The sequence below is a fragment of the Notothenia coriiceps genome, unplaced genomic scaffold (genome assembly GCF_000735185.1).
Source record: "Notothenia coriiceps isolate Sejong01 unplaced genomic scaffold, NC01 NC01_scaffold00017735, whole genome shotgun sequence".
In the NCBI taxonomy this organism is placed as follows: Eukaryota; Metazoa; Chordata; class Actinopteri; order Perciformes; family Nototheniidae; genus Notothenia; species Notothenia coriiceps.
The window spans coordinates 23,571-47,845 of record NW_011350436.1 but is presented as its reverse complement, the minus strand read 5'-3'; the positions used below and the strand labels follow the sequence as shown (position 1 = coordinate 47,845).

Below are 24,275 nucleotides of genomic sequence, written 5' to 3'. Positions count from 1 at the left end.
GGACGCAGGTCGGTGGATACAGTACTGTTGATCTTAAGCGTGAGGGGAGAACCCCTAACAAACTCCCTTCACAAATCTGCCATTTCAAAGTTCTAGCTCCTCTCAGCAGACTGAGACACATCACAATCATAAAAAATAGGGTCTGCCTGAATAAAGATTGTATTCAAGTCAATTCGGTTTGAAAGCTGTTTCTCAAAGCGCCTTCTTTATCCCTGAAATGTGAACTTTAATAGATGGTGGTCACGTTGCATTTTTGTGGAAGAAGATGATGACAATAACAGGCAAACTGCATAAATTGTCAGTATCAGCCGTTAAATGAGAGTAAACTTGTGTTACTGTTGATTCAGACGATTCAGATAAGCTACAATTTATGAAAGACACGTTTACCAGTTAGATAGGCGACGTTGTAATGAGTTGTCGTTACTGAGAAACGTTTCAAGACAGGAGGAAAGTTGGCTAGCTTGTGGCCAAAAGACAATCAAACTCAGACAATGTTTGGGAGAGCAAACACAAGAAGCTACACAAGACAATATCTGCTATTTGGTTTAAATGAAAAGTTAATCTTGTTAGGTGGAGAAACATACCTGTTTTAGAGCTTTTCAGTGGCCATTTATTTCCAAAAGTTGTGAATCAGCTAGAAGCCAACGCCACACCACCGATAGATATGCCGAAGTTTTGCTCAAGTACAAAAATGACACTTCCGAGGATTCTAGGCCAGGAGCCAATCAGCGACAAGATCATTATGATCGACAAGAAAGTAAGCCAATCGGAGTGAGGAATGCTCGGTTCACCCGTCCCTAATCAACCTCCTGGTGAAATTAATTAAAATCTAGACTTGTAATGTAAATGTATGTTGCAGCTGGGTATTTATTTACTTTTATTGTGTTCTTTCTTTTTTAATTTAGAGTGATGTTTAATGTCAGTAATATGTCCTCACTTTTTTACCTTATATATATATATGTAATGTAGTGAAGTTGAAGAATGTTACTGTATTATTTTTACGCGACTACATTTGTGTCCCTCTGTAAACATGTGTGCACTTTTGCTTTGTTTTGGACATTGTTTTTGCAGAAATGGATAGTTTTGTGAATTTTACAAATGCAATTGTACTGAAAATTAAGCATCTTTAAATATAAACATAGTATAAAAACAAATCTTTCAACAACAAAAAAATTGGATGCTATGTATTTATTACATTACTGTAATATCTTGCATTCTTTGCTATCATATTTATTAAGTGTAGGATATGTGACTTCAGCCTCGGTGTTACATCAATCATTGCGTTATTTGCATAGCGTTATTTGTTGTACAGATACATTAGCCCCTGCAGGCCCTTTGTGGAGTAACTTCGCCCTCTATTGGCACAAAATGGAAACTCCATGTGTTCTGGTTTGCTGCTTGAATACATCAGAGGTGGGAATCAAGTACTGTACTTAAGTACAATTTTGAGATACTTGTTCTTTACTTGAGTATTTCCATATTATGCTACTTTGTTCTTCTACTCCACTGCAATTCAGGGGTAACTAGTTTACTTTTACTCCACTACATATATTTGTCCCTTTACTTTACAGATTTGGATTAATGATGGGAAATATAATCAAGTCTTAAATCAGACTTTAGTTCCACCTGAGTTCACAAGCTACCCTGCAGTATACATTCACTAGTCATTAAAACTAGCTGCACCTTTACCAGCTTTGATAACACTTTAATGCATCAATAATTATAATCAAAACATATCATATATATTATTCTGAAATGGACCAATCTGCATAATGGGCACTTTTACTGTTAGTACTTTGAGTATATTTTGATGCTAATACCTTTTTGTACTTTTACTTGAGTAACATTTTGAATGCATGACTTTTACTTGCAACAGACAGAGTATTCCTACACTCTGGTACTTCTACTTTTACTCAAGTACAACATCGGAGTACTTCTACCACCTCTGTAATACATTTATCATGTTTAATTTAATGTATTCCTTTTTATAATTATGTTTAACCTAATAACCAGTAGAGTATGTTTGAAAGATCCGTAGATGAGGCAAATAAAGTCTACATTTAATGAGTTTTATATTTGAAACGTATCATTTTATACAGAAATGGTGTGCGTAATAGATGGATATTATGATTATCATAAGTAAAACTAGGGATATTCACTTACACTTGCGTTCCAATACTTGTATTCCAATACTATAAGGCATGCCATTTAAAGAACATTAAGTATGTAGTAGTGTAAAATGCATTGAGCCAAAAATACCAACACCTTTTCAGTATGCGGGCCAGCATGCCTTTCTGGCTATTCTTACGCACATTCCTTTGCTCAGCACATACATGAGCAACAGGGTCAAAGTTCAATGTTAGGCCAAAGTAGTATGGCCCAGCTGCTTCTTAACTGCAATTACAGTTTCTTTAATCCCAGCCTGCAAATTAGATAAAGAAGAAACAATGGTAATGCCACAAAACCACATAGTACAAGAGTCCCAAGATAGCTAGAGAAAGAGAGGGAGCTGTTTGGTCACCGCAGATCACTGCGCAGCAAACTAATGCTATGTGTGACGTAGTTACGTACACGGTCATCGAGGCTACATCTGAGCGTCCCGGGACAATCCCTCAGATTAGAGCTCGACCGGCAGGACTTGTTTGACAGGCACCTGATTCACTGAGAGTGAAAGCAGACAGAAATATCTAGATTTATATTATTGTTCCTCTTCAGATTTTTCTTCCGTGTCTCCTTTATATAAGGAAAGGGTGGATTGATGGATTTTACGCATGCGTAATTCGAGGACGCTCTACTTCAAAGACTTTCCAAGTGACCAACTGGAGCCATGGCAGGTTTTACGCATATATGAGTGTGTATTTCTCATTACTCATTTGAGAAGGTAATGTGTGATATTCCCGCAGCCAGTGGAGCCTTTTAATCCCTCTCTAATTATTGCGCACAGATGGATAGCGTCGTGCCGGCCAGCAGACTGATATCCGGCCGTGGTGAGACCAGTTTAACCGCTATGCCTACGTTTTGATGGCTGAAAAACCATTCAAAGACCTAACAGCATCAATTTAGGAGCCACAGCGTCCCTTCAGTGGTGCCAATATGAGGGGGGTCGTGCTCAAAGAGGCCGCCAAAAGGTTTCCCTGGTTGGCCAATGTCACTCTGTATGGGTGCCTGTTCGCCGGCGGTGACCTGGTCCATCAGCTCGTAGCTCAAGAGGATAACATTGACTGGAAACACACGCGCAACGTGGCTATTGTAGCAATTAGTTTCCATGGGAACTTTAATTACTTCTGGCTGCGAGCCCTGGAGAGACGGTTCCCCGGGAAGTCCGCCGGAATGGTTTTACGCAAACTCCTGCTGGACCAGAGCTTCGCGTCGCCTTTGGCCACCAGTGCCTTCTACACAGGTAAAACAGCCTGATGGTGAATCCAATCTAATGCGAAGACAATTAAAGGCTTTGTCAATTCACGTGCACCTAACTAACTCCTAATATCTCTAAAACGATTCATGTCAAACTACAGAGCAGGCACATTTGTACAAATGTTCAGAATATTTGCTTCAACAACATGCACTCAGGCTGATTCAATATGAAATAGCATGCAATCATAACAACGAAACACAAAAGGGAGGTTTAATGAGGTTTCTTGTGAAGGTCATCCCTCAGTCAAATATCATGCAGGGTGAGTCAGGGACGTATTTTTGAGAGTTTAGGCCCCTGGACTCAAAAATGTAGGACCCCCTCACCCTCCCCCTTTCCTTAGAAACAAGACACCCAAACTTAAAAAGTCTATTTTTAGTAAATTAGCATCTGTTTTTGGTTGTCTTGTGTCTACTTGTAGATGTTTTTAATGTTTGTGTGGTGGTTTTGTATTTATCATTATTGCAAGTTTATATGTAGTATAGTTTGCTTGTTTTGTGTGTGTTTTGCACGTGATTGTTTTGTGTCCTTCATGGTGGTTTTGCATCTTCTTTCGTGAAAAGTCCTTATGTGAATATACTTTTCGTCAATTTGAGTCCATTTTCAGTCATTTACCGTCTTAATGTGGTTGATTTGCACCTATAAAGTTATTTTATTTATCTTTTGTAGACATTTTTAATCATTCATAGTTGTTTGATTATTTTTCAACAACATTTTGTAAGTCAGGCCCCTGAAACTTTGGGCCTGTGTGCCTTTGCCCGGAATGCCCATTTATCAATCCATCACGGTCCTTACACAAGTTTTTTAATCAACTCAAACTGGACCTAAAAGTCTCCTCTCTCCTGCAGGGGTGAGCATCTTGGAGGGTAAGGAGGACATCTTTGAAGACTGGAGAGACAAGTTCTTCAACACCTGGAAGGTAAGGCCTCAGCAGCATCCAGCAGAGGAAAGTCACCTTCCCTCCCCATGCTGCTGCTGCTCAAACAGATTAACCCAGATTGTGCTCGCTGACGCTTTTGCGCAGTGGACACGTAGCCCGAGAGCAAGCTGGGTAATTCAGCCGCGGCTACTGCCAGAGGATTAAAAAAGTCAGTGAGTTTCAGCAGCTGATATCATGCCAAATATAAATCATGTGTAATGCTGCTGGATTAATGGTTCACGATCCTGGTAAATGTCAACGTATCATTAGTTAATAGTGTCCTGAATGGAGTTTCTCTACCCCCCCCTGCCTGAAACGCCTCCCTTAGATTCCTTTGTTTACTTTTGTTACATCGCGACGTCACTATGTAACACTCACGCTTCTATTGGCTAGTGCTCCAACACATTGTAAATGATAGGGACAGGACAACTCTAAGCTGTTGACCAATCACTGGACGCTCTGATTGGTTAAATCAGAGCAGACTGGGCCCTGGTTTCAGACAGAGGGTGAAAATAGGTGCTGCAGCGCAGGCAGTATGAGAAAGAGCTTTTTGAACCTTAAAGAATGGAAACATGTCACAGTAGAGGCACTAAATACAAAAATGAAACTGAAAATAAGCAGAACAGGGTCCCTTTAAGACCCATATCTTTTTCCAAAATGGCATATATGGATTTTGTCATAGTTTCATTTTCTTTTCCTTTTCAGACTGGACTCATGTACTGGCCATTCATGCAGGTAAATAATAAAGCAAATACAAATTTGGTGCACATTTTTACACATTTATTATTTTTGCTTGTTTATGGATTTTTTTTAAATCCTTGGAGAGCTTTGTTTTGTCTGACTGTTTTTCCAACTGATAAGAAAGTAACTCTGTTCACTGAAAACAAAAAATGACGACAGTGTATATAAATATCTGTAACTTCACATCATGTTTACCACCCTTTTTGCAGCTCCTGAACTTCGTCCTGATGCCGCTGTACTTGCGGACGGCCTTCATGGGCTGCTGCGCCTTCCTCTGGGCCAGCTTCCTGTGCTTCTCCCGTCAGAGCGGCGACGGCACTGCCAGCGTGGCTCTGGCCTTCATCATGGACCCTCACGAGACCCTGCAGGAGATGCGCCAGGCCCGGGTGGCCAAGAAAAAGCAGAGTATCCAGGATGAAGACTAAAGGGAGAAGAAGGAGGACAGGGATGCTTCTTACCCTTTTTACCTACCTATCTGAAAAGTGCAGGATACTGGTTGGAAAAAACATTATCTGTCACAAACGCACACAACAACTGACTGTTATGGACTTAAAATCTGCAGATAGATTGATCTTTTTTGTCTGAATGTGGAAATGTTGTCCTTACAGGATTTAGTGCAGTTTTTCTTGATGGAGGACTGTGGCTGTTATATATAAGAACTCAGCTAGCTCCTAAAATCAGATTTAAGGGCTTCATTTGACTGCTTTATCCTAGCTGTGCCTTCTCTCTCTCAGTGACACAACCTCACGTGTGCAAGTTAACAGTGTGCGGCTGACTTGTGACAGTCATTATTTAAAATCAATACAAGGCAATATAAACATTTTTTTTTTATTTATTTGATATTTTTTTGTGTATTTTTAAAATGGCGTTTACTTTGGGATGCACTGATGTATAAGAAGGCAGTGAGTGAGTGAAAAGGTATTGGTTTGTGATGGGTCTTCCAGCTGTTTATCTCAATGAAACTGTCCTCATAATCAAATAGTGGAAGGAAATGGAAACAAGGATCATTTGCATTTTCTTTGGCTGATTTTATTTTTGATATTCGTTTAAAGTTTCCAACAATTTTTAAAGAAAACCTGGCTATCGGTGTCCATCCAAATGTGCAGTAAATCAGTCTCAATAGATGCAGATACAATCCTGATAAAGGCTGAATATCTTTGCTAAAAATAAGTGAGGACATGGTGCATTTTCTTGGGACTATTTTCAGTGGCGGATGAATCAACATTTGGTGATATAGATTTGTGGCAGGAGGATGTGGTGTGTCGGGATAAATCAAGACTAACCACAGCAAGGATTATTGATCTGTTCTTAATTGAATTTTAATACAATTTGAACTCTTTTTGACGCAGAAGAAAATTATATGAGACTTTCGTACGTAGATTAAAGGTGTAATGGGTCTTTTTGAGGAATTTGTCGATATGACATGAATTCATTAAGGCCTCGGGTTATGCATCAGTGCATCCCACTTGTGTTGTGTCTCCTAGTTTAACTATTTTAATCCTGTCCTCTTACTTGAAACAACGCAGATACCTTATCAACGCGTCACTTACCCAAACCACTCCCATATAACTCAATCTTGTGTAGATTGAATCTGTCTTTTAGCAAAGCTGAAAAGCTGTGACTTTTATCCAAAAGCAAAGTAAAATTAATATAAAATATCTATCGGAAATCATTGTTCTAATACCAGAGTGTGTTAATAACATTTGATGGAACATTTGTACCTTTCAAATACACTTATAACATGACTAAACTGACTTTGAACGGTTTGGAGCCCTTATATACATCAGCTTTAAATGTATAACAACAAAGACGTTTGGTTTTTCAATGTGTGAAAAAACAATAAAACTGTTCATTGTGTTGCTGGAGTCAGCCTCAGCCAGCTTTAGCATTTAAAAAAGGCACACCTGTCAGCATTTCACTTTTACATGTCACACACACATAGAACTCAGTTGGAACGTATACAGCAGATAGAGCTAGTAGTTTCTCAAAATCAAATGTATTCTGACGAGTCACCGTGCACACACATTCACACCCTCACTCTCTCAGTCAATCAAGGAAGCTCATTATTAAAGAGCTGATGAACAGTTTTAACATTTCCTTAGATTTAGGTCATTTTCATTGCATCATACAATCATACATAACCTAGCCAAGGTACTGTAGGACACATGTAACTACACTTGTTGGATAATAAGTAGAAGTAATGAAATACAAAAGTGTCAAAGATTCATATCTGGAGGTCAAGCAACAATATTTCCATCACACAGTTTCCCCCCGACATGAAGTGCGTTTCAAGAAAACAGAGTATCTTTTAAAATACATCAGAGGAGGTTTTGCCTAGTCCAATCATCTCCCAGGTAATATTTTATGGACATATATCCTTGTGAGTAAAAAGTAAAATGGAGTGTCATTTACAAGCAGATATTGGTTCAGTTGCTTGGGTCATGTTTGGGATGTTTATTTAATATGCTCTATCTATAAGTCCACATTTGATTATAATTTAAAAAATAATGACTACTCCCGTATATATATATATGTTTTGTCATTAGGATTAATACATAAAAATGGCATGGTTTGCTTCATCATTTCCAGTGAAGGCCCTAATTTTTCTTTACCGTTTGTTGATTCCAGAGGGAAAATTCTGTTTTTTAGTTTTAATTATGTCCACTCAAAATGACACATTATGAGTGGGACTTCAATTTCAGCCTTTTCCCACCCTGCACCAGCTGACATATTCCAGCAGAGGGCAGTGGTGTCCCTGCAGAGGAGAAACAGTGGCAGAGTCTCCCTGTTAGAGAAATAGGGGATGAGATGTAACCATGGCAATTAGTTAAGACCTTCCTACAGAACTAGCAGGTGTGCAATGAGCTGAGGGGGGAGAAGTACTCAAAACTTGTACTTGAGTAAAAGTAGAAGTACCAGACTGTAGGAATACTCTCTTAACCCTCCTGTTGTCTGACCGATTTACTACTTTCATCAATCATAGCTTTTTTGTTTTACATTCGATTGCATTAAGGCTTTTTGATATCCTTAACAGCAGATATTTGAACATATACAATTACTGATCACAACTTTCATTGAAGTTTGGATGATTTAGTCAACTTTGTAACACCCATGGTGTTCCCGGTCAATAGGAGGGTTAAGTAAGTATAAGTCCTGCATTCAAAATGTTACTCAAGTAAAAGTATTAGCATCAACATATAGGGAGAGTGGGGTAAGTAGTGCCAATTTTTACTTAAAGTGCCTTTAAAGCAAGGGGATTACAGCAATGCCTCCAACTAAAATATGTACATATAGTTTAGGATGTTGTGCATCCCTGGGAACAATCACTTCGGATCTTAAATAAACTGTTTGAGAAATATAGCTTTAGAAAAAAAAGTGGTTTTGTGGCACAACTTGCCCCCGGTGCGGGGTAAGTTGTGCCATTAGAGACAATACACTGGGGTAAATTGTGCCATTGATAATTGAAGTAAAACAGATCATTTTAATCTCACAAACAATAATGCTATATAAAAGCAAGACAAATTCAATACAAAATTATTTATTTAATGTTTATTTAAAGTTGTAACAACATCAAAGGCCACTTTTCTATAACAAGGCCTATGAACACCTAACATCCTACTTGTCCAATGCTGCAGGGAAATATGAACTTCTGTTCCCTTCTGGCTGTACCACCAAGTTTTGTGGTGTGGCCAATTTGCTTAAACAAGGCCTAGCGCCACATGAACACATACTCAGAACAAAATTAAAATTCCAAAATGAGCACCTAATCATCTGCAAATCATCTGCATCTGAATCTCTTCACAGATTCGGCCTACTACTGAACATCCCACTTGTCAATGCTGCAGGGGGATGTGATCTTATACTCCCTTCNAAGTCCCTTGTCAGAGGCCATTAGAAGGTCATTTGTGACTTTAACCAGAGCTGTGTCTGTGCTATGATGTGTTCGAAAGCCAGACTGAAAATTTTCAAATAAATCGTTTTTGTTTTTTTGTGTTGTGATTGGTCAACCACTTAGAGATGTCCCGCCCCTTTGCCTATCACGTACCATGTGATAAAACGCTAGCCAATGAAAGCATGAGTGTCACATAGTGATGTCACTATGTAACTGAAGTAAACAATGTCCAAGTCCAATGGATGTGTTTCATGCAGGGGGGCGTGTGGTAGAGAAACTTATTTTAGCCTTTGCAGACCATTTACATGCACAGAAACATATAGAACACACTACAGGAAAGGGAAAACCCCCATAGGGTCTCTTAGAATCCATTCTCCTAATTTTGAAAGTAATTATACTAAACTACAAATTGAGCTTAGACCATAATCTATGCTATCTTCAAAGCCACAAGCCTCCATAAAAAAATAGTACTTTTACCTCACAATAAACTTGCGTGGCGGTTCTACTCCTGCCTTGATTCATCAATCAAGGCTGTATGAGAGTGGTGAGACTTTTATAAATAGTATAAACTTCACTTTTAGGATGTTAAAATATGTTTCCCCGCCCCATCAATACATAACTTTACTTATATGCTGCTACTCCTTTCTGCTTTTCCAACCTGGCGGTGTCTAACTTGCCTCCCCTGTATTTAACACACTTTGGAATACAGAAAAGTACCTCATACCACCCCACTTTAAAAAATCAGAACTTTAAAATGTGTGTGTTGGTGTTTTTGAGTGAACTCCATGTGCAGCTGGAGGTGGGTGGGGTGGAGCAGCAGGGTGTGTCGGCACGCGTTAGTGGTCGCCTCCAGCCGCTCTGTTTATAGCCACTGAGCTTTCCACTAGCCCAGCACTTTCCACTCCTCCTCAGCAAAGTGCAGCCTCTGTGGCCCCCTGAGGCCCCGATTAAAATAAAAACACAGCTGTATATATTGGTGCATGAAGTTTTAAATGTGAAAGTAATTAAAACAAGGTGCTGAGCGTGAGGCTCCCCAGCAGCTTTCTAACACAAAACATATTTTAAGAGTGTATGTTCACCCTGCAGGATTCTAATGCTCAGGTCTGGAATGATGCTAACGTTAAATACCGTTACTCATTCACTCAAGTACTCATATGAGCTCTTTTATTGCTACTATGCACTTATACACCCATTTTAAAAGCCATTTATAATATATATGAGATATTGGCTTTATCCGATCATGGAAGGTAGTGAAATGCAGAACTTTGAAGGAATAGCTCTAGATTGAAAGCCTGATATAATATACACTTTTTTGATTCTATGTTGTAATGGCCATGGCATAAAAAGGAAAAAGGTTTTATGGCATATTATATATAAACACAGCCAAAATGATAATAAAAAAAGAAACAGAAACCTATCTCCCTAGAGTTGTCATGATCTTTGTTTTTGTACTCTACGTTTCCTGTTTTATTTTTGAAATCAGTTTTCCCTTTGGTCTTGTCTTACTTCCTGTCTTGGTGTTTTCCCGCCTGTTCCTGATAGTGTTCACCTCGCCTGCCCCCCCCCCACCCCCCCCTACCATGTTCAGTGTTTCTTTGTATCAGCTTTTGTAAATAAGAATTTGCTTTTAAATTTAAAAGTTAACTCTGCCTGCCATCTTACTTTTGAATGCTCCTGGGTCCAACTTCCTGACAAACCCTGACAAGTGTTGCCCTGGGTAATACACAGTGCGTGAGTAAAATTAGGCTACACACACACAAGGAGGTGATCAATGTGATTTACTGCTAGAAGCTCAGAATGAAATGTGACTGGTTCAGGTCCTACATGAAGGTCCGTTTTGATGTTGAAAAATAACTTGACAACATGAGATACTGTAGAAACTGTTTAGAGTTTATTTTACTCCAATATACCCAACAAATAACTGAAAAGAAACTGACATTTGTGATGAGTATATTTGATATTGGCTTGCATAGCTCACGTCACGAGTAAAAACATAGGTTTTGTTTGTGGAGTACAGAGAAACACTCACCACTGCACATGCAGGTGCTACACAAAGGTCAAAGGTCATATGTCTTTGGGTGGCTACCTGAAAGATGCATTGAGAGAATAAAGGTGGTCAAAAGGTGGTCAATTAAAACTTGGGAAGCTAAAGTCAAATGCAAAATATACATCATTTCCTTTCTTGGCCTAGCATTTGATTGTGTGATGGTTACAAAATACAATAAAATAAATAATAACAAAAAAATAAGTATAAATTGTAAAACACCACATAAAATCCAGACTAAAAGTCTAAAACCAGGCCTCAGAGTGACAACGTGCGGGAAGAACATCCGTAATGGTTGTCTGTCCTTCCTGTTCATCTTAGACAATGAAGGCAGGAAACAGATTCACACATTAGGAAAGTGATTGAACTACTCACTGCTGTCCCCCCCAGCCCAGCGCTGGAAGCTGGGGGAGGGGGGGGAGGGCGTGCTGGTCCTGGGATCCGGCCCCCTCCCTGAGATACAGACAGGAAATCCCGTTTGGAGACGGAGACAAGGAAAGAGTGACTTGGAGGAGAAACAGTCAGGATGCCTCTGAGTCAGAGAGCGCATGATGCACGCTGGAACATGTTTTCATTTCCTTGAGTGAAAGCTCCAACATGGAAAAAAATACTGTTCTCATTTGAAATTTCAAGTGCTTTCAGTTGCCTAGTATCTGACATTTTAAAAATAGTTTATCACTAATACAAAAATCATATCAAATTGAAAACAATACTAAGATCCATTTAAATATGTGTGTTCTACTAGACCAGCATAGTATTGCAATGCTGCATTGATTGGCTCTTTAAAAAAATCTAAAGAGGTTTGTCTTACTCGTCCAGTGTTCTGAAATACTCACTTGGTCATATGACATGGAAGCCATTGAAAAACACTTTTCAATGAAGAGATACTTCATTTTCAATAAAATATGTATACAACCTGCCCTGATAAACATATTCATTTATCAATAATTATAATCAAAGCATTTCATATATATTATTCTGAAATGGACCAATCTGCTTAATGAATACTTTTACTTTTGGTTTTTCAGTAGGGAGGGTGGGGTAATTTGTGCCAAGGGGCAAGTAGTGCCACCCCTGTTATCTAGAAAACCATAGAAGAAGTTGGTCATGTGACCACATATTTTTGAAGAGGCATCCATTTCAATCATCCTGCAAAGAAGAGAGACACATGGCTTGAGAGGTAAGCACATTTAAGTTCAAAAAACATTTTTTTGCCCTCCAAAGTAAAATTTCTATGATCAAGGTTTTTTGATTGCTGTGTTTGAACAATTTAGAGAACTTTGAAAACAGTTCACACATGTTTTAGTGCTTTAGTAAGCTACACCATGAGTCTATACAGTTAGCATGATGCTAGCTCAAAACAGCTGGGGGATGCATTTTTTTCAAAATGGTGGGCTTGGGGTAATTTGTGCCAAAGGGCCCAAACTTATGATTATGTACTATATATTACTTTATTGTATTTTATTGTTATTGTACATTGTATTCTTACATTTGATCACTAAAACTATGTGACATTCTTAATTTTAGACCAAAATCCATCATGCCACGCAAATACAAAAGGAAGACAGACAGGGTTTCAACTCCTCTTGAGGAGTTGGAAAGAGCAGTGAAAGAGGTGCAACAGGGGAAGACCATACGTCTTCTTCCCTTGCCAAAAGCCGCATAAAGAAAAAAAATTGTAAGAAAGAAAGTGACAAGTCGGAAAAATAGAGAAAAAGAAACTACCTCGCATGAAAGAGGTGAGGTAGAACTGTAGGTCTTCACCAGCAGTGAGCTTANATCCACGAGGATGTCAGCAATCTTGTGGGAGCCATCAGGGAAGTAGTATGGACTTCGAGTCGTGGCTGAACCTGTCTCTGCGGTCCTGCCTGACTCTCACCATACTACTTCCCTGATGGCTCCCACAAGATTGCTGACATCCTCGTGGATTCATCTTCTTATTATAGACACATGCATTTCCAAACATTTGGTCTTTCCAAACATTTGGTCTACCTATGTTGTAAATGTATTATCTTTTCGATTTACACACGGCATCTATTGCACGTCTGTCCGTCCTGGGAGAGGGATCCCTCCTCTGTTGCTCTCCCTGAGGTTTCTCCCATTTTTCCCTTTAAACTGTGGGGCTTTCTCTGGAAGTTTTTCCTTGTACGATGTGAGGGTCTAAGGAAAGAGGGTGTCGTATTGTCATACTGATATTCTGTACAAACTGTGAAGTCCACTGAGACAAATGTAACATTTGTGATATTGGGCTATATAAATAAACATTGATTGATTGATTGATTGATTGAACAGACCCGGCCAGATGAGAAAATACTTTTTTGAACATTAAAGCATTGAAGCATGTCAGAGTAGTGGCACAACATAAAAATATGAACCTGAACAGGAGTATTATAGGACCCCTAAAGTCAACTGTAGGTAATATACCGACTATGGATATTGAATCTGAAGTATCTCATGCAACCCAACTTTAAAACATCCAACATTTTCCTTTAAGGAGTACACACAAAGACAATATAACCAGAAGTTAAAGGTTTTAAAAATCAAAATAATATTTATTCATTAGTTTAAAAAATACTGCGACATAAATATTACAAAAATACTGTGAATAATACTGTGTGCCAATAAACTTTAATTGACAACATTTGGGATGATATCATGGACAGACTTCCGATGAGGGCTGCAGCAGTTTGTCGTTCTACAGTGGTAAACATTATTAAACTTGATCCGCTGATGTTTTTCATGTCAACTGAAAAAAACATTAAGTTTTATGATTTGGGCCCAAACATCCTACAATATGGATTTAAAGGAACGGTCTCATCAAACTGTCAGCAATTAAGGGACTGTTTTATTTCAATATAAAAACATATTAGTGTGTGTAGATGAATACCCTTTCTTTAAAATGGGGAACATAACAGGGGGAAATAGGGCTCAGGTTGAGAATTATCCAATGACCCTTAATCCTGGATGTTTGTAGTCATCCGTCACTTGTCCTGCTTTGCTTTTCATCTTTCAGGCGATATAAAAGTGGATATTTCACAGCAGGAGAATCTGTGGGATGACATTAAGACCACAATAAAAACGACCAAAATGCTAGAATGCAAAGATAGTCCTATATATTTATTGCGTTTTTTACTCAAAACAAGAAAAACATTTCCTAAATTGAGATGAATCTGCTTGATCTTAGTGTTGTTTTCCTTGTTTTGGGAATGTTCTGGAAAAGACAAGAAAATATATTTGATGTCCACCTGTGAATAAATATGATTTTATGACTCCAAAACAAATGAACTAATAGGAGTTGTTTTCCAGAGTAAAATACACAGTTTCACAGTTTTGAAAAAGATTCATTTCAGAATAATTCCAGTTGTTGCCAGATGTTTGATCCTGGAGCAGCTTGATGAAGCTCCCCAGACAGAAAACTGTGAACTCAGACAGTGAAATGAGATGTTAGCAAACAGCCACAGGCAGCTACTTCCCTCGCGGTTTATGAGAGCTGTTTATAGGCCGGACAGAAGCTGTGGCAGCAAAATGAAAACGTGACCGTGCCCTCATTCTGATTGTCTCAACGCACAGAAACAAAGCTCTATAACACACAATACGTCTGGAATGAGACGTGAGTTTGTCCTTTCTGAGATAATGACTGGCTTTGGATTAGCAGGAAGGATGAAGCAAACATCCTCAGAGTATTTTAAATTGCACTTGATCGTCCACACAAAGCTCTCCCCTCAGCATTTAGTCGTAATCGAGCACTTGTCGCTGGTCTTTGAGTCGATTTTGGCCACCAGCAGTCTGAGAGATTCTCCTGATGATCGGATCAGTTCTCTACCACTGAAATGAGAACAAACACGATGTAAACAAGCAGGTACAGAGAGGACAGGTCAGCCTAATATCTGCAGATATGTGTCTACTTTAAACCCTATGCGTCACTTTAAAAAGTAGCTCTGATTTTCATAAAGGACAAAAATATCTGCATTAAATGTCACTTCAAACTTTACCCCTTATACACCAAGAACATTTTCTTTTACTTTAAGGACAAAGGCCCCTCTCTCCAAAAACTGCTCAAATAAATACTATTTATTCATATTTATGCTTTCCACCTTCTTTACTGAGGTAACACTTTAACTATATCATCAGTCCTGACTTTTTACCAATATAGACCAATAGAATTTTCTATTTGGTTGAAACAAACAAAACAAAAGCCTGACATTGTTTTATTTGATGTGTATTAAATGTTAGGGGGATTAATTTTCTATAGTATTGATATGTCAATCATTCGCAACCACATTTCTTTTTATGCATTTTATTTATTGTTTAGATAACCAGGAAATGTCCTTGGGCAAACGTTAGAATATGGCTCAATCTGCTAAAAATAAATCAGTTGAAACCAAACATGTGAATATTGAATTGTATGCTTTTATGGCTGTGTGATCAACAGTTACTAGGGCATTTTTGTTTTGTTAAAACCATAACACCCTGGTCAGAAATGTCCTTTATGAAGCACATGGTTCTGTAATGCTTACAGGTTGTACTCCATCCCCACCACGCTGATGCCGTTCACAGCCAGGATGCGATCGCCCGTCCTCAGTTTCTGACAGCGAGCAGCAGGAGAGTCCGGCACCACCGACTTCACATAGATGCCGCTCATTCTCAGCTGTGTTTTCTGCAAAAACATAAAACAGGTGGAGTCAAGGTTGGTAACATTTAGGGTGACAAGTAGCAGCCAATGTGTGTGTGTGTGTGTGTGTGTGTGTGTGTGTGTGTGTGTGTGTGTGTGTGTGTGTGTGTGTGTGTGTGTGTGTGTGTGTGTCTGCTGAAATATTTCTTTTTTTAGTCTCTTTGCAGGACTGTAATATCTGAACAACTATTGGAAGGAATGTCGTGAAAAATAATCATACTCTGACTTCCTCCTATATTATTTGTTTTAATTTGTAATGCAATTAATTAAAATTGATGATTAAAATCAATAGAAATGTTTTTGAAAATGAAACGGGTATTTTTGGTCAGTTCTTTTTTTGCTTGTTTGTTTATTTTCAATAAGCATTTGACTCGGTTGTGATTTATAATTTTCAAAACAGGTGTGAGGTTAAGGTTAAGTACTTTATTCGTAACTGTAAAACCTTTGTCAGCCAATTAAAAAAAGAAGAACAGAGAACAAATATCGGTGTTATTTATGTGAAAAAAGGTTTATCGTTATGCTGTTTCTTATTATAACTTGGCACTAATGAGTCTGGGTTTAAAACATAATGTATTACAGCTCTTTTTCATTACGTTGCTTTAGCCCCCCACTTCAATAAGTAAGAACTTTTAGTAAGATTAGGCTTGTGGTCAAAATCCCTTCAGTTTACGGTCTGATCTCATTAGCAGCTGCACAACATTTCTTGAAAGCCCACAAGGCTGCCGATGTGAACCAATCCTAATAAGAGTGTGGTCATCTCTACACTACTGTTCATTTTGAATAAAGTCACATTCTGAAAGAGAGAACAAGAGGAGGACGTTAGCGTACCGTCCCATCTACGAGCGCCAGACCGAGGCCGTGAGGACCTCTGTGAAGCTCCACCGTGAACACTTCCTCTCTTTCTCCTTCGTCTTCTTCTAAATTCTCCGTCTTCCTCTCAGCACATCTATTGGCTGAAGACACAAACAGATAAACAAATGCTCACATCAAAATGTGGGGACAGTGAATTGGAAGTGAATGTCACTCCATTCATCTAAAACGACATGATCAAAAATAGAAGTTGTTCTGTACATGAAGCTTTTGCAAAAGTTCAATAAGTAACCTTACATTTCAATGTGATCACGTCTATGAAGCCAACATACGGCGAAGTTGGCAGACTAGCAAGCGCATAATGAAATGCATATAAGAAACAGTATTCCTATGAGACCCCAATCGGTTAAACTTGTAGTACTAGCGGTGTCCGAAAAGCCCACTAAACATAATTGTTCATAACCTTGTTCTGCAGGCAGTGAACACAGCTTTGGTGAACACGAGATAAAGTCTTTCCACTTTGAAATTATCTCCTGATCTGTTTGATATCCGACTTGTTAGCATGCTGCTAACAGGAGCCTGTCTCCCTCATGTGTTTCCTACCGTCAAAACAACACAGCAACAGTAGCATTCCTCCCAAAAAAAGAAGACCTGTTCCCACCCCTGCTCCTCCTGCCCTACCTCCCCCACCTCCCTCCAACATGCGGCCAGTCTGCCCCCCACGCAGGACCCTAACCCCCGAACAATGCCGCCACAGATTAAGATTCCACGCACCAACTCAACTGTAAATTCCCATGACGGATCGGCCACTGCTCTTTTCTCTCCTGACATCACCACCTCTCTGTAATTCTTGGGGCTAGATTAAAGGATTAGCAAACTTTCAAAACATCATTAGTTGTTAGCCACAAAAAAAACACAGAGGTAGATAAAACACTGGAGGCCAAGGTACGGATCCCCATGGCGGGAGGAAATGCATCAGGGTGAGAACAAAGGCCATCATATCACCATCCAATCATCACAGAGTCATTTACCAGGGTTCATACACTTTTTCATCAATGATTTTCAATGACTTCTCCATGACCTTTATCTAATTTTCCATGACCAAAGAAATTACTCTCTCAGCGGGACCACTGAAAATGATTTATTTTAACATGGAACAGGAAAATAAGGTCTGCATATGAAACATGTTGTGCCTATCTACAACAAATACAATAGTTGGCTTACTAGCTTCAGGCTAAAGCAACTCAAATCTCTCACCAGCAAAATACCTCGACAGCTAAATGCCATTTTACGTTTCATTACTATACGATACAGTATGTATTATCATTATAGTGTTACCATTTCGGCGATTAGATAAAATATAAATTATATTTCATGCAATTTTGGTTATATTTCCATGGCTTTTCCAAAACCTTGGGAAAAATATTGTTTTCCATAACTTTTCCAGGGCCTGGAATTAGCATTTTGAATTTCCATGACTTTTCCAGGTTTTTAATGACCGTAAGAACCCTGATTTACATCAACGGCTGATTTACCTGGAAAACTAACTTAAAACTACAGGTTGAGACACTTCTCATGAGAATGTATAAAATAAAGAATAAATATATATTACAGGTATAACATTTATTTGTACTCAGTAGGCAGTAGTGAATATAAACTAAACGCTGGTTGGAAAAGTAAAGAAAGTACCTGTGTTTTTCTACAGTGTTTTGAACTGGTTCAATATTCCTGACTGACTAACCAAGTAACTACTAACTATTTCACAATCAGAATCAAGTAAGTGCCAAGTTGTGTGCAGACAATCTGCATATTAAGAGGGGAGAAATAAAGGTCAAATACTGCAAAAGTCTGGAACATGAAAGAAATTAAAATATATATCATAATTATTATATTTATTATGATATCATATAGATACTAGAACAAATCTATACAATCATTAATTATGTATTTTATAATATTTTAAATTAAATATTGAATTCATTCATTGTTAACTTATTATTATGTATTAATTTGTCTTTTTTATTGTAAATATAACCTATTATATTTTTGATGTACTGATTATTTAGCTGATTAGTGAATAATCTTAATAAATCCTTAACCTAAATAAATATTATATGAAATAAAAAATGATATAAATCAGAAAAGATGCAATTTCTAACACCAACTCCATAATCATTGCACCACTACATACATTGTAGGTGTGCAGGTTGTATGCAACTCTTAAATATAGTGCCAATTAGGACAGATGACCAGAGATTAGAGCCAGATGGCTTTGTTCCAATGTAATCCTCAAACCCTTTCAACAAATGACTTTTATGAAAGGCACGAACAGAGAAAACGTAATGCAACAAGTAACCAATGAGAGTAAAGCCACCTGATCAGGATCAACAAAATCCTCCAGCTTTAAAGCCTTTCTGCCACAGTGGGAGCTCTGTGAGGGAGGCCAACTCTTAAACACCAACACGCTCACATGTGACCAAAAAGGTTTCAGAAGGTCTCATTAGGATCTGAGAGAGCTTCTGGTACAACCTGCCTTGTTAGAAAGAGCCTCCTTTCTGCTGTGTACACCGCACTACAATTAAGATAAGTTCATTAAGAAATCAGCTTGTTGATGCTTAAGCTGTCTACACATGATTAAGGGTGAAATCACTGGGCGCTGGCAGTGTTTCTATGGAAACAGGAGAGCTCTATTCAACGTCATGCAAAATTGTCGCAGAGCACTGCGCTCAGGGTTCAAATTATTTCAACTTTGACCCTGGATGCTGCTTGATTGGTACTCATTTGTATTGACCTAGGGGTGTCATAAAAAAAAGAAGTAAAATAATAAGAACATAAATATGATTTATATATATTAAATAACAATCTGTGTACTTTTTGGCAATATATGTGTATACATTTTTGCGTATCAAGTGCTCTATTTTTTCTGTATGTTTTTATTCTTTTTTTTTTATATATAATGTTATTTTTATAAAATGTTTTCCTTACTCTTTTCCTTATTGATTTGGTTTTTCCCTGGAGGGCCAACTTGCACATACACAGTGTGAATGTTGTGGTTTTACTTGATTTTCACAGATGTTGGTAGTATAATTTACCCATTTCATTTATTCAGATAAAATCAATTAAATACTAAATTGACATTATTTTGAAATGTGAAGTTCACTGACTGTGATCAGTCTGCTGAGAACCGCCTCATGGAAGTGTTTTTTACTGTTTAAACAGACAAAATATGTTAAAGGAGGTAATTCCGGCACCTACCACAAAATTACTATTAGCATATCAATGACTCACTCTGTGTCACTTGTTTTTATCTCACATTTATCTCCCATCTCAGAATGGATCAAAACTATTTGAAAAGCTGTCAACCACAATAAATATACAAAAATATTATTTTACAACCTCACAGCACTTATTCACTATAATCCAATTGTCTTTTTTCAGTTGTATGCTCAGCACATGTTCCCTTGTCTTGGTTTAGTTATGCGGTTGTTAAGCACGGGCCGCATTTACTTGAATTTGTATCGTTTTTTCTCAGTTTGTTTTATTATTCTTTCACCATGCAGGGTTGCACGCCAATAATTCAAGGTAACGAGGGTTGAGTTATTTATATGAAAGCAATTGTTTTAGGGGGGTGTAAGTATTCCTCTAATGAGAAAGCTGTGATAACTTTTCCCCTTTGTTTCCACAGATACGTCCAAATATCTGCAGTATCATTTGGTTAAACAAAAAGTAAAGTAGTCCGCTCTCACTATGACTCCCTCTCCCTCCTACGGATGACCTCATGATGGAGGCGTCTAAAAACAATAGAGGTGGGAGAGGAAACACTCTTTCCTCTGCAGAGTGGCCCGCCCTGCAAAGCCTTCCACTTGAAATTCCTGACCCCCACAGTCAGTGAGAAGATGAAGGCGCTGCACCTCTTTTATGTGAAATACCTTTATGAGAACTTGGAGCAAATATGCAGCAGGTCCCTGAAGGTCAAGTCACTAAAAAGTTCCCTTAATAGGTCGAGTCAGCGGAGGTTGAAGCGCGTTTAAGAGGTGACCTCATTGTGGGCGTCAGTAACGGTACAGGATTTGAATTGAGGCGGACGCGTTCTCAGTGACAAAGCTGTGTGTCACCTGAATCAAAACCTGCTGTGTAAGTGAAGCCATGAATGAGCCTTTTGAGAAGCTGTCGGTTTCTCCGTTACTCTTTGTTTCATGGTTTCTCTGTACTGTACGTGTACGCTTGCTCAGTTATTATCTTCTGTTGCCAGGTTTCAGTTAATGTTTGCCAGCTGTTTGAGCCTTTAAAAGAAAACATTAACGCAGGGCTAAAACCTTGAATGGATCCAGATTGTCAGGTGTAAAAAAGAAATCCTGTTTTACTTGTGAAAAATGTATGTATTGTATTTGATAATAAAGCCACCTGGAACATTGTGATTCTCCACAAATCGCTGACGTTTGATATAAAACATTATGAATTCATTGATGGGGAAAATGGATAATAATTAAGAAGTGCTATAATAGAAGACACAGGGAAAATAATTGGCTTTGTGGTTTAATGTTTGTCTCGTAGTTTTCTTTGCATGTGCACACTCACTCAGGTATTATCTTCTGTTGCCAGGTTTCAGCTAATGTTTTCCAGCTGTTTGTGGTTGAAATAATCTTTTCAAGCAGCGCTCCAGACTAACATTCACACTGGTTGATCCCCCATTGATATGGTACACCATGGTCAAAATCAATGATCTTGCATGCTAATAAATACCTGAATTTGCTTTAGTTTTTTATTATGTAAGGTTTAAAATGACTAGAGGATTGCAAATGATTGAAATTCGAATATAGCTCAATTAGTCCTGGTCATCATTCATCAATAATCTGCTAAAGGCAGTTTCATTTTTATGAACACATATGTATGTGACATGTAAATTGATTGGTTAATAAAGTATTTCTCCACTACGTAAACAAGTGTCTAGCATAGACCCCTGGCTTGATGCCATCGCAAATAAAGTCTCTAGTGTTATTATTTATTTGGTTTATTTCCCTATTTGCTATAATAAGTTCATTCATGCCCCATTTTCTATGGTGTTTACTTGACAATGCCAGACAAAGGTCTTCAATAGATTAGTAGGTTTCTCTTTGTTGAATAAGATACAGTGATCTTTCAGGAAGTGTGCAGATCTTTATTCTTCTGCCCCTAAGTTACCTTTCTTTTGTTGGAGTGCCCCCTCCCGCAGATTAGCCTCCAGCTCGGACAGCTCCATGCCCTGGGGGGTGTTGGGTGGGGTCAGCAGGCAGGACGGGTCCAGTGCCAGGCTCTTGTGGTAGCCCATGTCCACTTGTCCTCCCTGAAAGGTGTTCTGCAGCTCTAGGCTCTTCAGCTTCTGGGTCAGGACCGCTTCACAGCTCCTCAGGTCACCGTGAGATCCTTGGGCCTGAGACGGCTCTGCAGGGGAGGCAAGGTCCGAGCTGGCAACCTGGTCAGACACCTCCTGATGGGCAGGGTCCTGGAATACTGTGACGGAGGGCGAGGTCGTAGACTGGCTGTCTGGGGTTGCCTGAGGAACATTAAGTCCATCAATAACAGATGTTGAAACATGAAGGTGTCTCGTTTCCTGCTCCGAGGTCAGAGAGCTTGTTACCTGTTCCTCCACATCGGGCTCGACTTGGATTTCACTGCGGGGGAGTCGGCGGATGAACTCCTGCAGATGGCCGAGCTGCTCGAACAGAGCGGGCTCCACCACGGGTTTACCAAGCTCCAGATGAAACGTGCTGCTGGGCAGGATGAGCGGCGGGTGGCTGTCGAAGCTCTCCAGGATGTCGGCTGCAGACGGAGAGAAGGTCAGCCGTCACCATTGACCCCAAGCTTCATAACAGCCTTCTAATGAAATTCAAACCTTAAACTTTCAAGTAAAGCTGCTGTGTTGGGTTAAAAGGGTACTTGGATTGTTTTTCTATTACCTAGAGAGATGAAGCTGTTCTATGCCCTCTTAAGGCCACACGGTCCATTGAGAAAAAATGAACCACTTGAAGCAGATTTAACTGATGAGAATGATTGTTATTGTCAATGGAGTCTGGTGTAGGGCTTCACTTTGAAGAGAACACAGATTACTGATTCAGTTCCCCATCAGAAAGGGCTGTCTGACTGCAAGATGATGCAGTGAACATATTCTAAATATAGCATACACATAAATTAATATTTATTATTTCAAGTTCGTCATTTTTGTAGCTGTCTAAAATGTGTATTGCAGCTCCCCTGCACACTTTGTTTCAAAAATCACATGTCTATTTGTCCACACAACTGCCCTCTACTGTAAGTAAGGCTACGGATAAGCACCTCATACAAGACACACTTCAGGACGTCCAGATATCCTTTTAACATCTAATTAAAAGTGGTAAATAAAGTTTAGGACTAACGCTGGTTCAATTGAGGGTATTATTATTTTACGAAGCAGGATGGAGTCGACCTGAATCAATTAATAGGTGGAAGCAGGTGAGAGCGTGGCGGAAAGACGGATTTGAGAGGAAAGCGTGGGCGAGAGCTGATTGGTGGAGACAGACTGACAGGATTATTGTAAACAAAGACTAAGAGGGAGGCTGCCGCTTAAAGGTGCATACAAGCGTCAGTGTTAAGGTACTTTAATCATAATTAGTTGTAGTTAATTACAACATGAGATCGGGCCTTTTGGGAGGAAGTGACAACCAGCAAATATATTTGCAGATGATATTTTATGTCACTAAATATATGGATTATCTTTAGGATGGTTTAGGTCACTCACCGGTCCTGACGGCGAGCTCTGCATCGTTCAGAGTCGGGGTCCATCCTGCAGGACAGGCTTTACCTGAGTGGTACTCCCTCAGCGTGTGGTGAAGCTGAGCAGCATTCAGGGCAGAGAACTCTGTCCGGAGAGAAGCCCAGGACGCCTGGAGGGACATGAAACAACAAGCAAAACATTGAGAGACAGAAGCAGAGTTATTCTAACCTTCACCATTTTGGGAGTGTTGAAGTATCTTAGTATAACATTTAAGAAGGGTAAAAGTTTAACAAATAAATCAGCTCCTATAATAAGTCTAAAATAAAGTATGTAGCCCAAATACAGACAGCTAGACAGAGGAAAACAAATATCCCAATTAGAACCTAATTTAACCGCAATGTTTGATCAAAGTTCAGCAAGAAACCACATATGGTTTCAACTAACTATTTTAATCATTTTCCACCAGATTGAGTCATTTTCTGGGAAAATACATGTTTTTTCCTGGTTTCCAGCCCTAAAAAGGATCAGAATGGTGTCTTCCTAACATTTCATATATTGAAAGTCAACCTTTCTTTTCAGGTTTATTCATAACAAAATTCGAAACAAACTGACATTTAAAAGGTCGACATTAAGAAAAATAATGCCGTTTAATAGTTATGATCAGGATTAAAGTTTGTTTAAAAGATTGAACTTAGTGAAAGTGTAGAAAAATACTAATGACAAGTTTTTGATACTCAGACTGTCCTGTACTCTTAGTAAATTAGAGCAACGTTTTCAAAGTGAGGCACAAGAGCTAAAACAAAAGATTTTAAAGTGATGTTTAAAGCTTAAAGAACGAGTCACAAAGGCTTATTGTGAGATGACAGTGAGGGAGCAACAACTATTTTCCCATCATGCTTGTTTCCATATAAGGAAGCGGAGTCATTGCTACTCTCTCATTTGCATGTGGAGTATTTTAAACCAATTATATGATCTAGTAAATAGCCTTTGTCTCTGTGGTAACAAAATCTCTTGGGAAAATATTTCTCACATGTAAATACAGAAGCACTTGAAGT

At 38.8% G+C, this 24,275-nt stretch overlaps 2 protein-coding genes across 4 annotated transcripts in view; one reads left to right on the top strand and one right to left on the bottom strand.

The window, feature by feature from the left end:
- The first annotated feature begins 2,596 nt into the window (after positions 1–2,596).
- On the top strand, positions 2,597–6,931 carry LOC104950532 (mpv17-like protein). Its single transcript, XM_010777069.1, has 4 exons — positions 2,597–3,400; positions 4,261–4,331; positions 5,037–5,066; positions 5,282–6,931. Exons 1-4 carry the CDS (start codon positions 3,094–3,096, stop codon positions 5,495–5,497), a joined length of 624 nt encoding a protein of 207 aa, XP_010775371.1. The 5' UTR covers positions 2,597–3,093; the 3' UTR covers positions 5,498–6,931.
- Positions 6,932–14,104: 7,173 nt separating this feature from the next.
- radil2a (Ras association and DIL domains 2a) overlaps positions 14,105–24,275 on the bottom strand; it is a 32,618-nt gene continuing 22,447 nt past the window's right edge. For 2 of the 3 annotated variants that reach the window (XM_010777066.1, XM_010777067.1), the window contains 6 exons: positions 23,245–23,389; positions 22,108–22,289; positions 21,672–22,023; positions 16,509–16,633; positions 15,526–15,665; positions 14,105–14,833 (listed from right to left, as the gene is read on the bottom strand). In XM_010777066.1, the coding sequence (XP_010775368.1) occupies positions 14,731–14,833; positions 15,526–15,665; positions 16,509–16,633; positions 21,672–22,023; positions 22,108–22,289; positions 23,245–23,389 (1,047 nt within the window). In that variant the 3' untranslated portion in view covers positions 14,105–14,730. The remainder of the gene's footprint in view (positions 14,834–15,525; positions 15,666–16,508; positions 16,634–21,671; positions 22,024–22,107; positions 22,290–23,244; positions 23,390–24,275) is intronic. The other variant, XM_010777068.1, reaches the window with a different exon arrangement.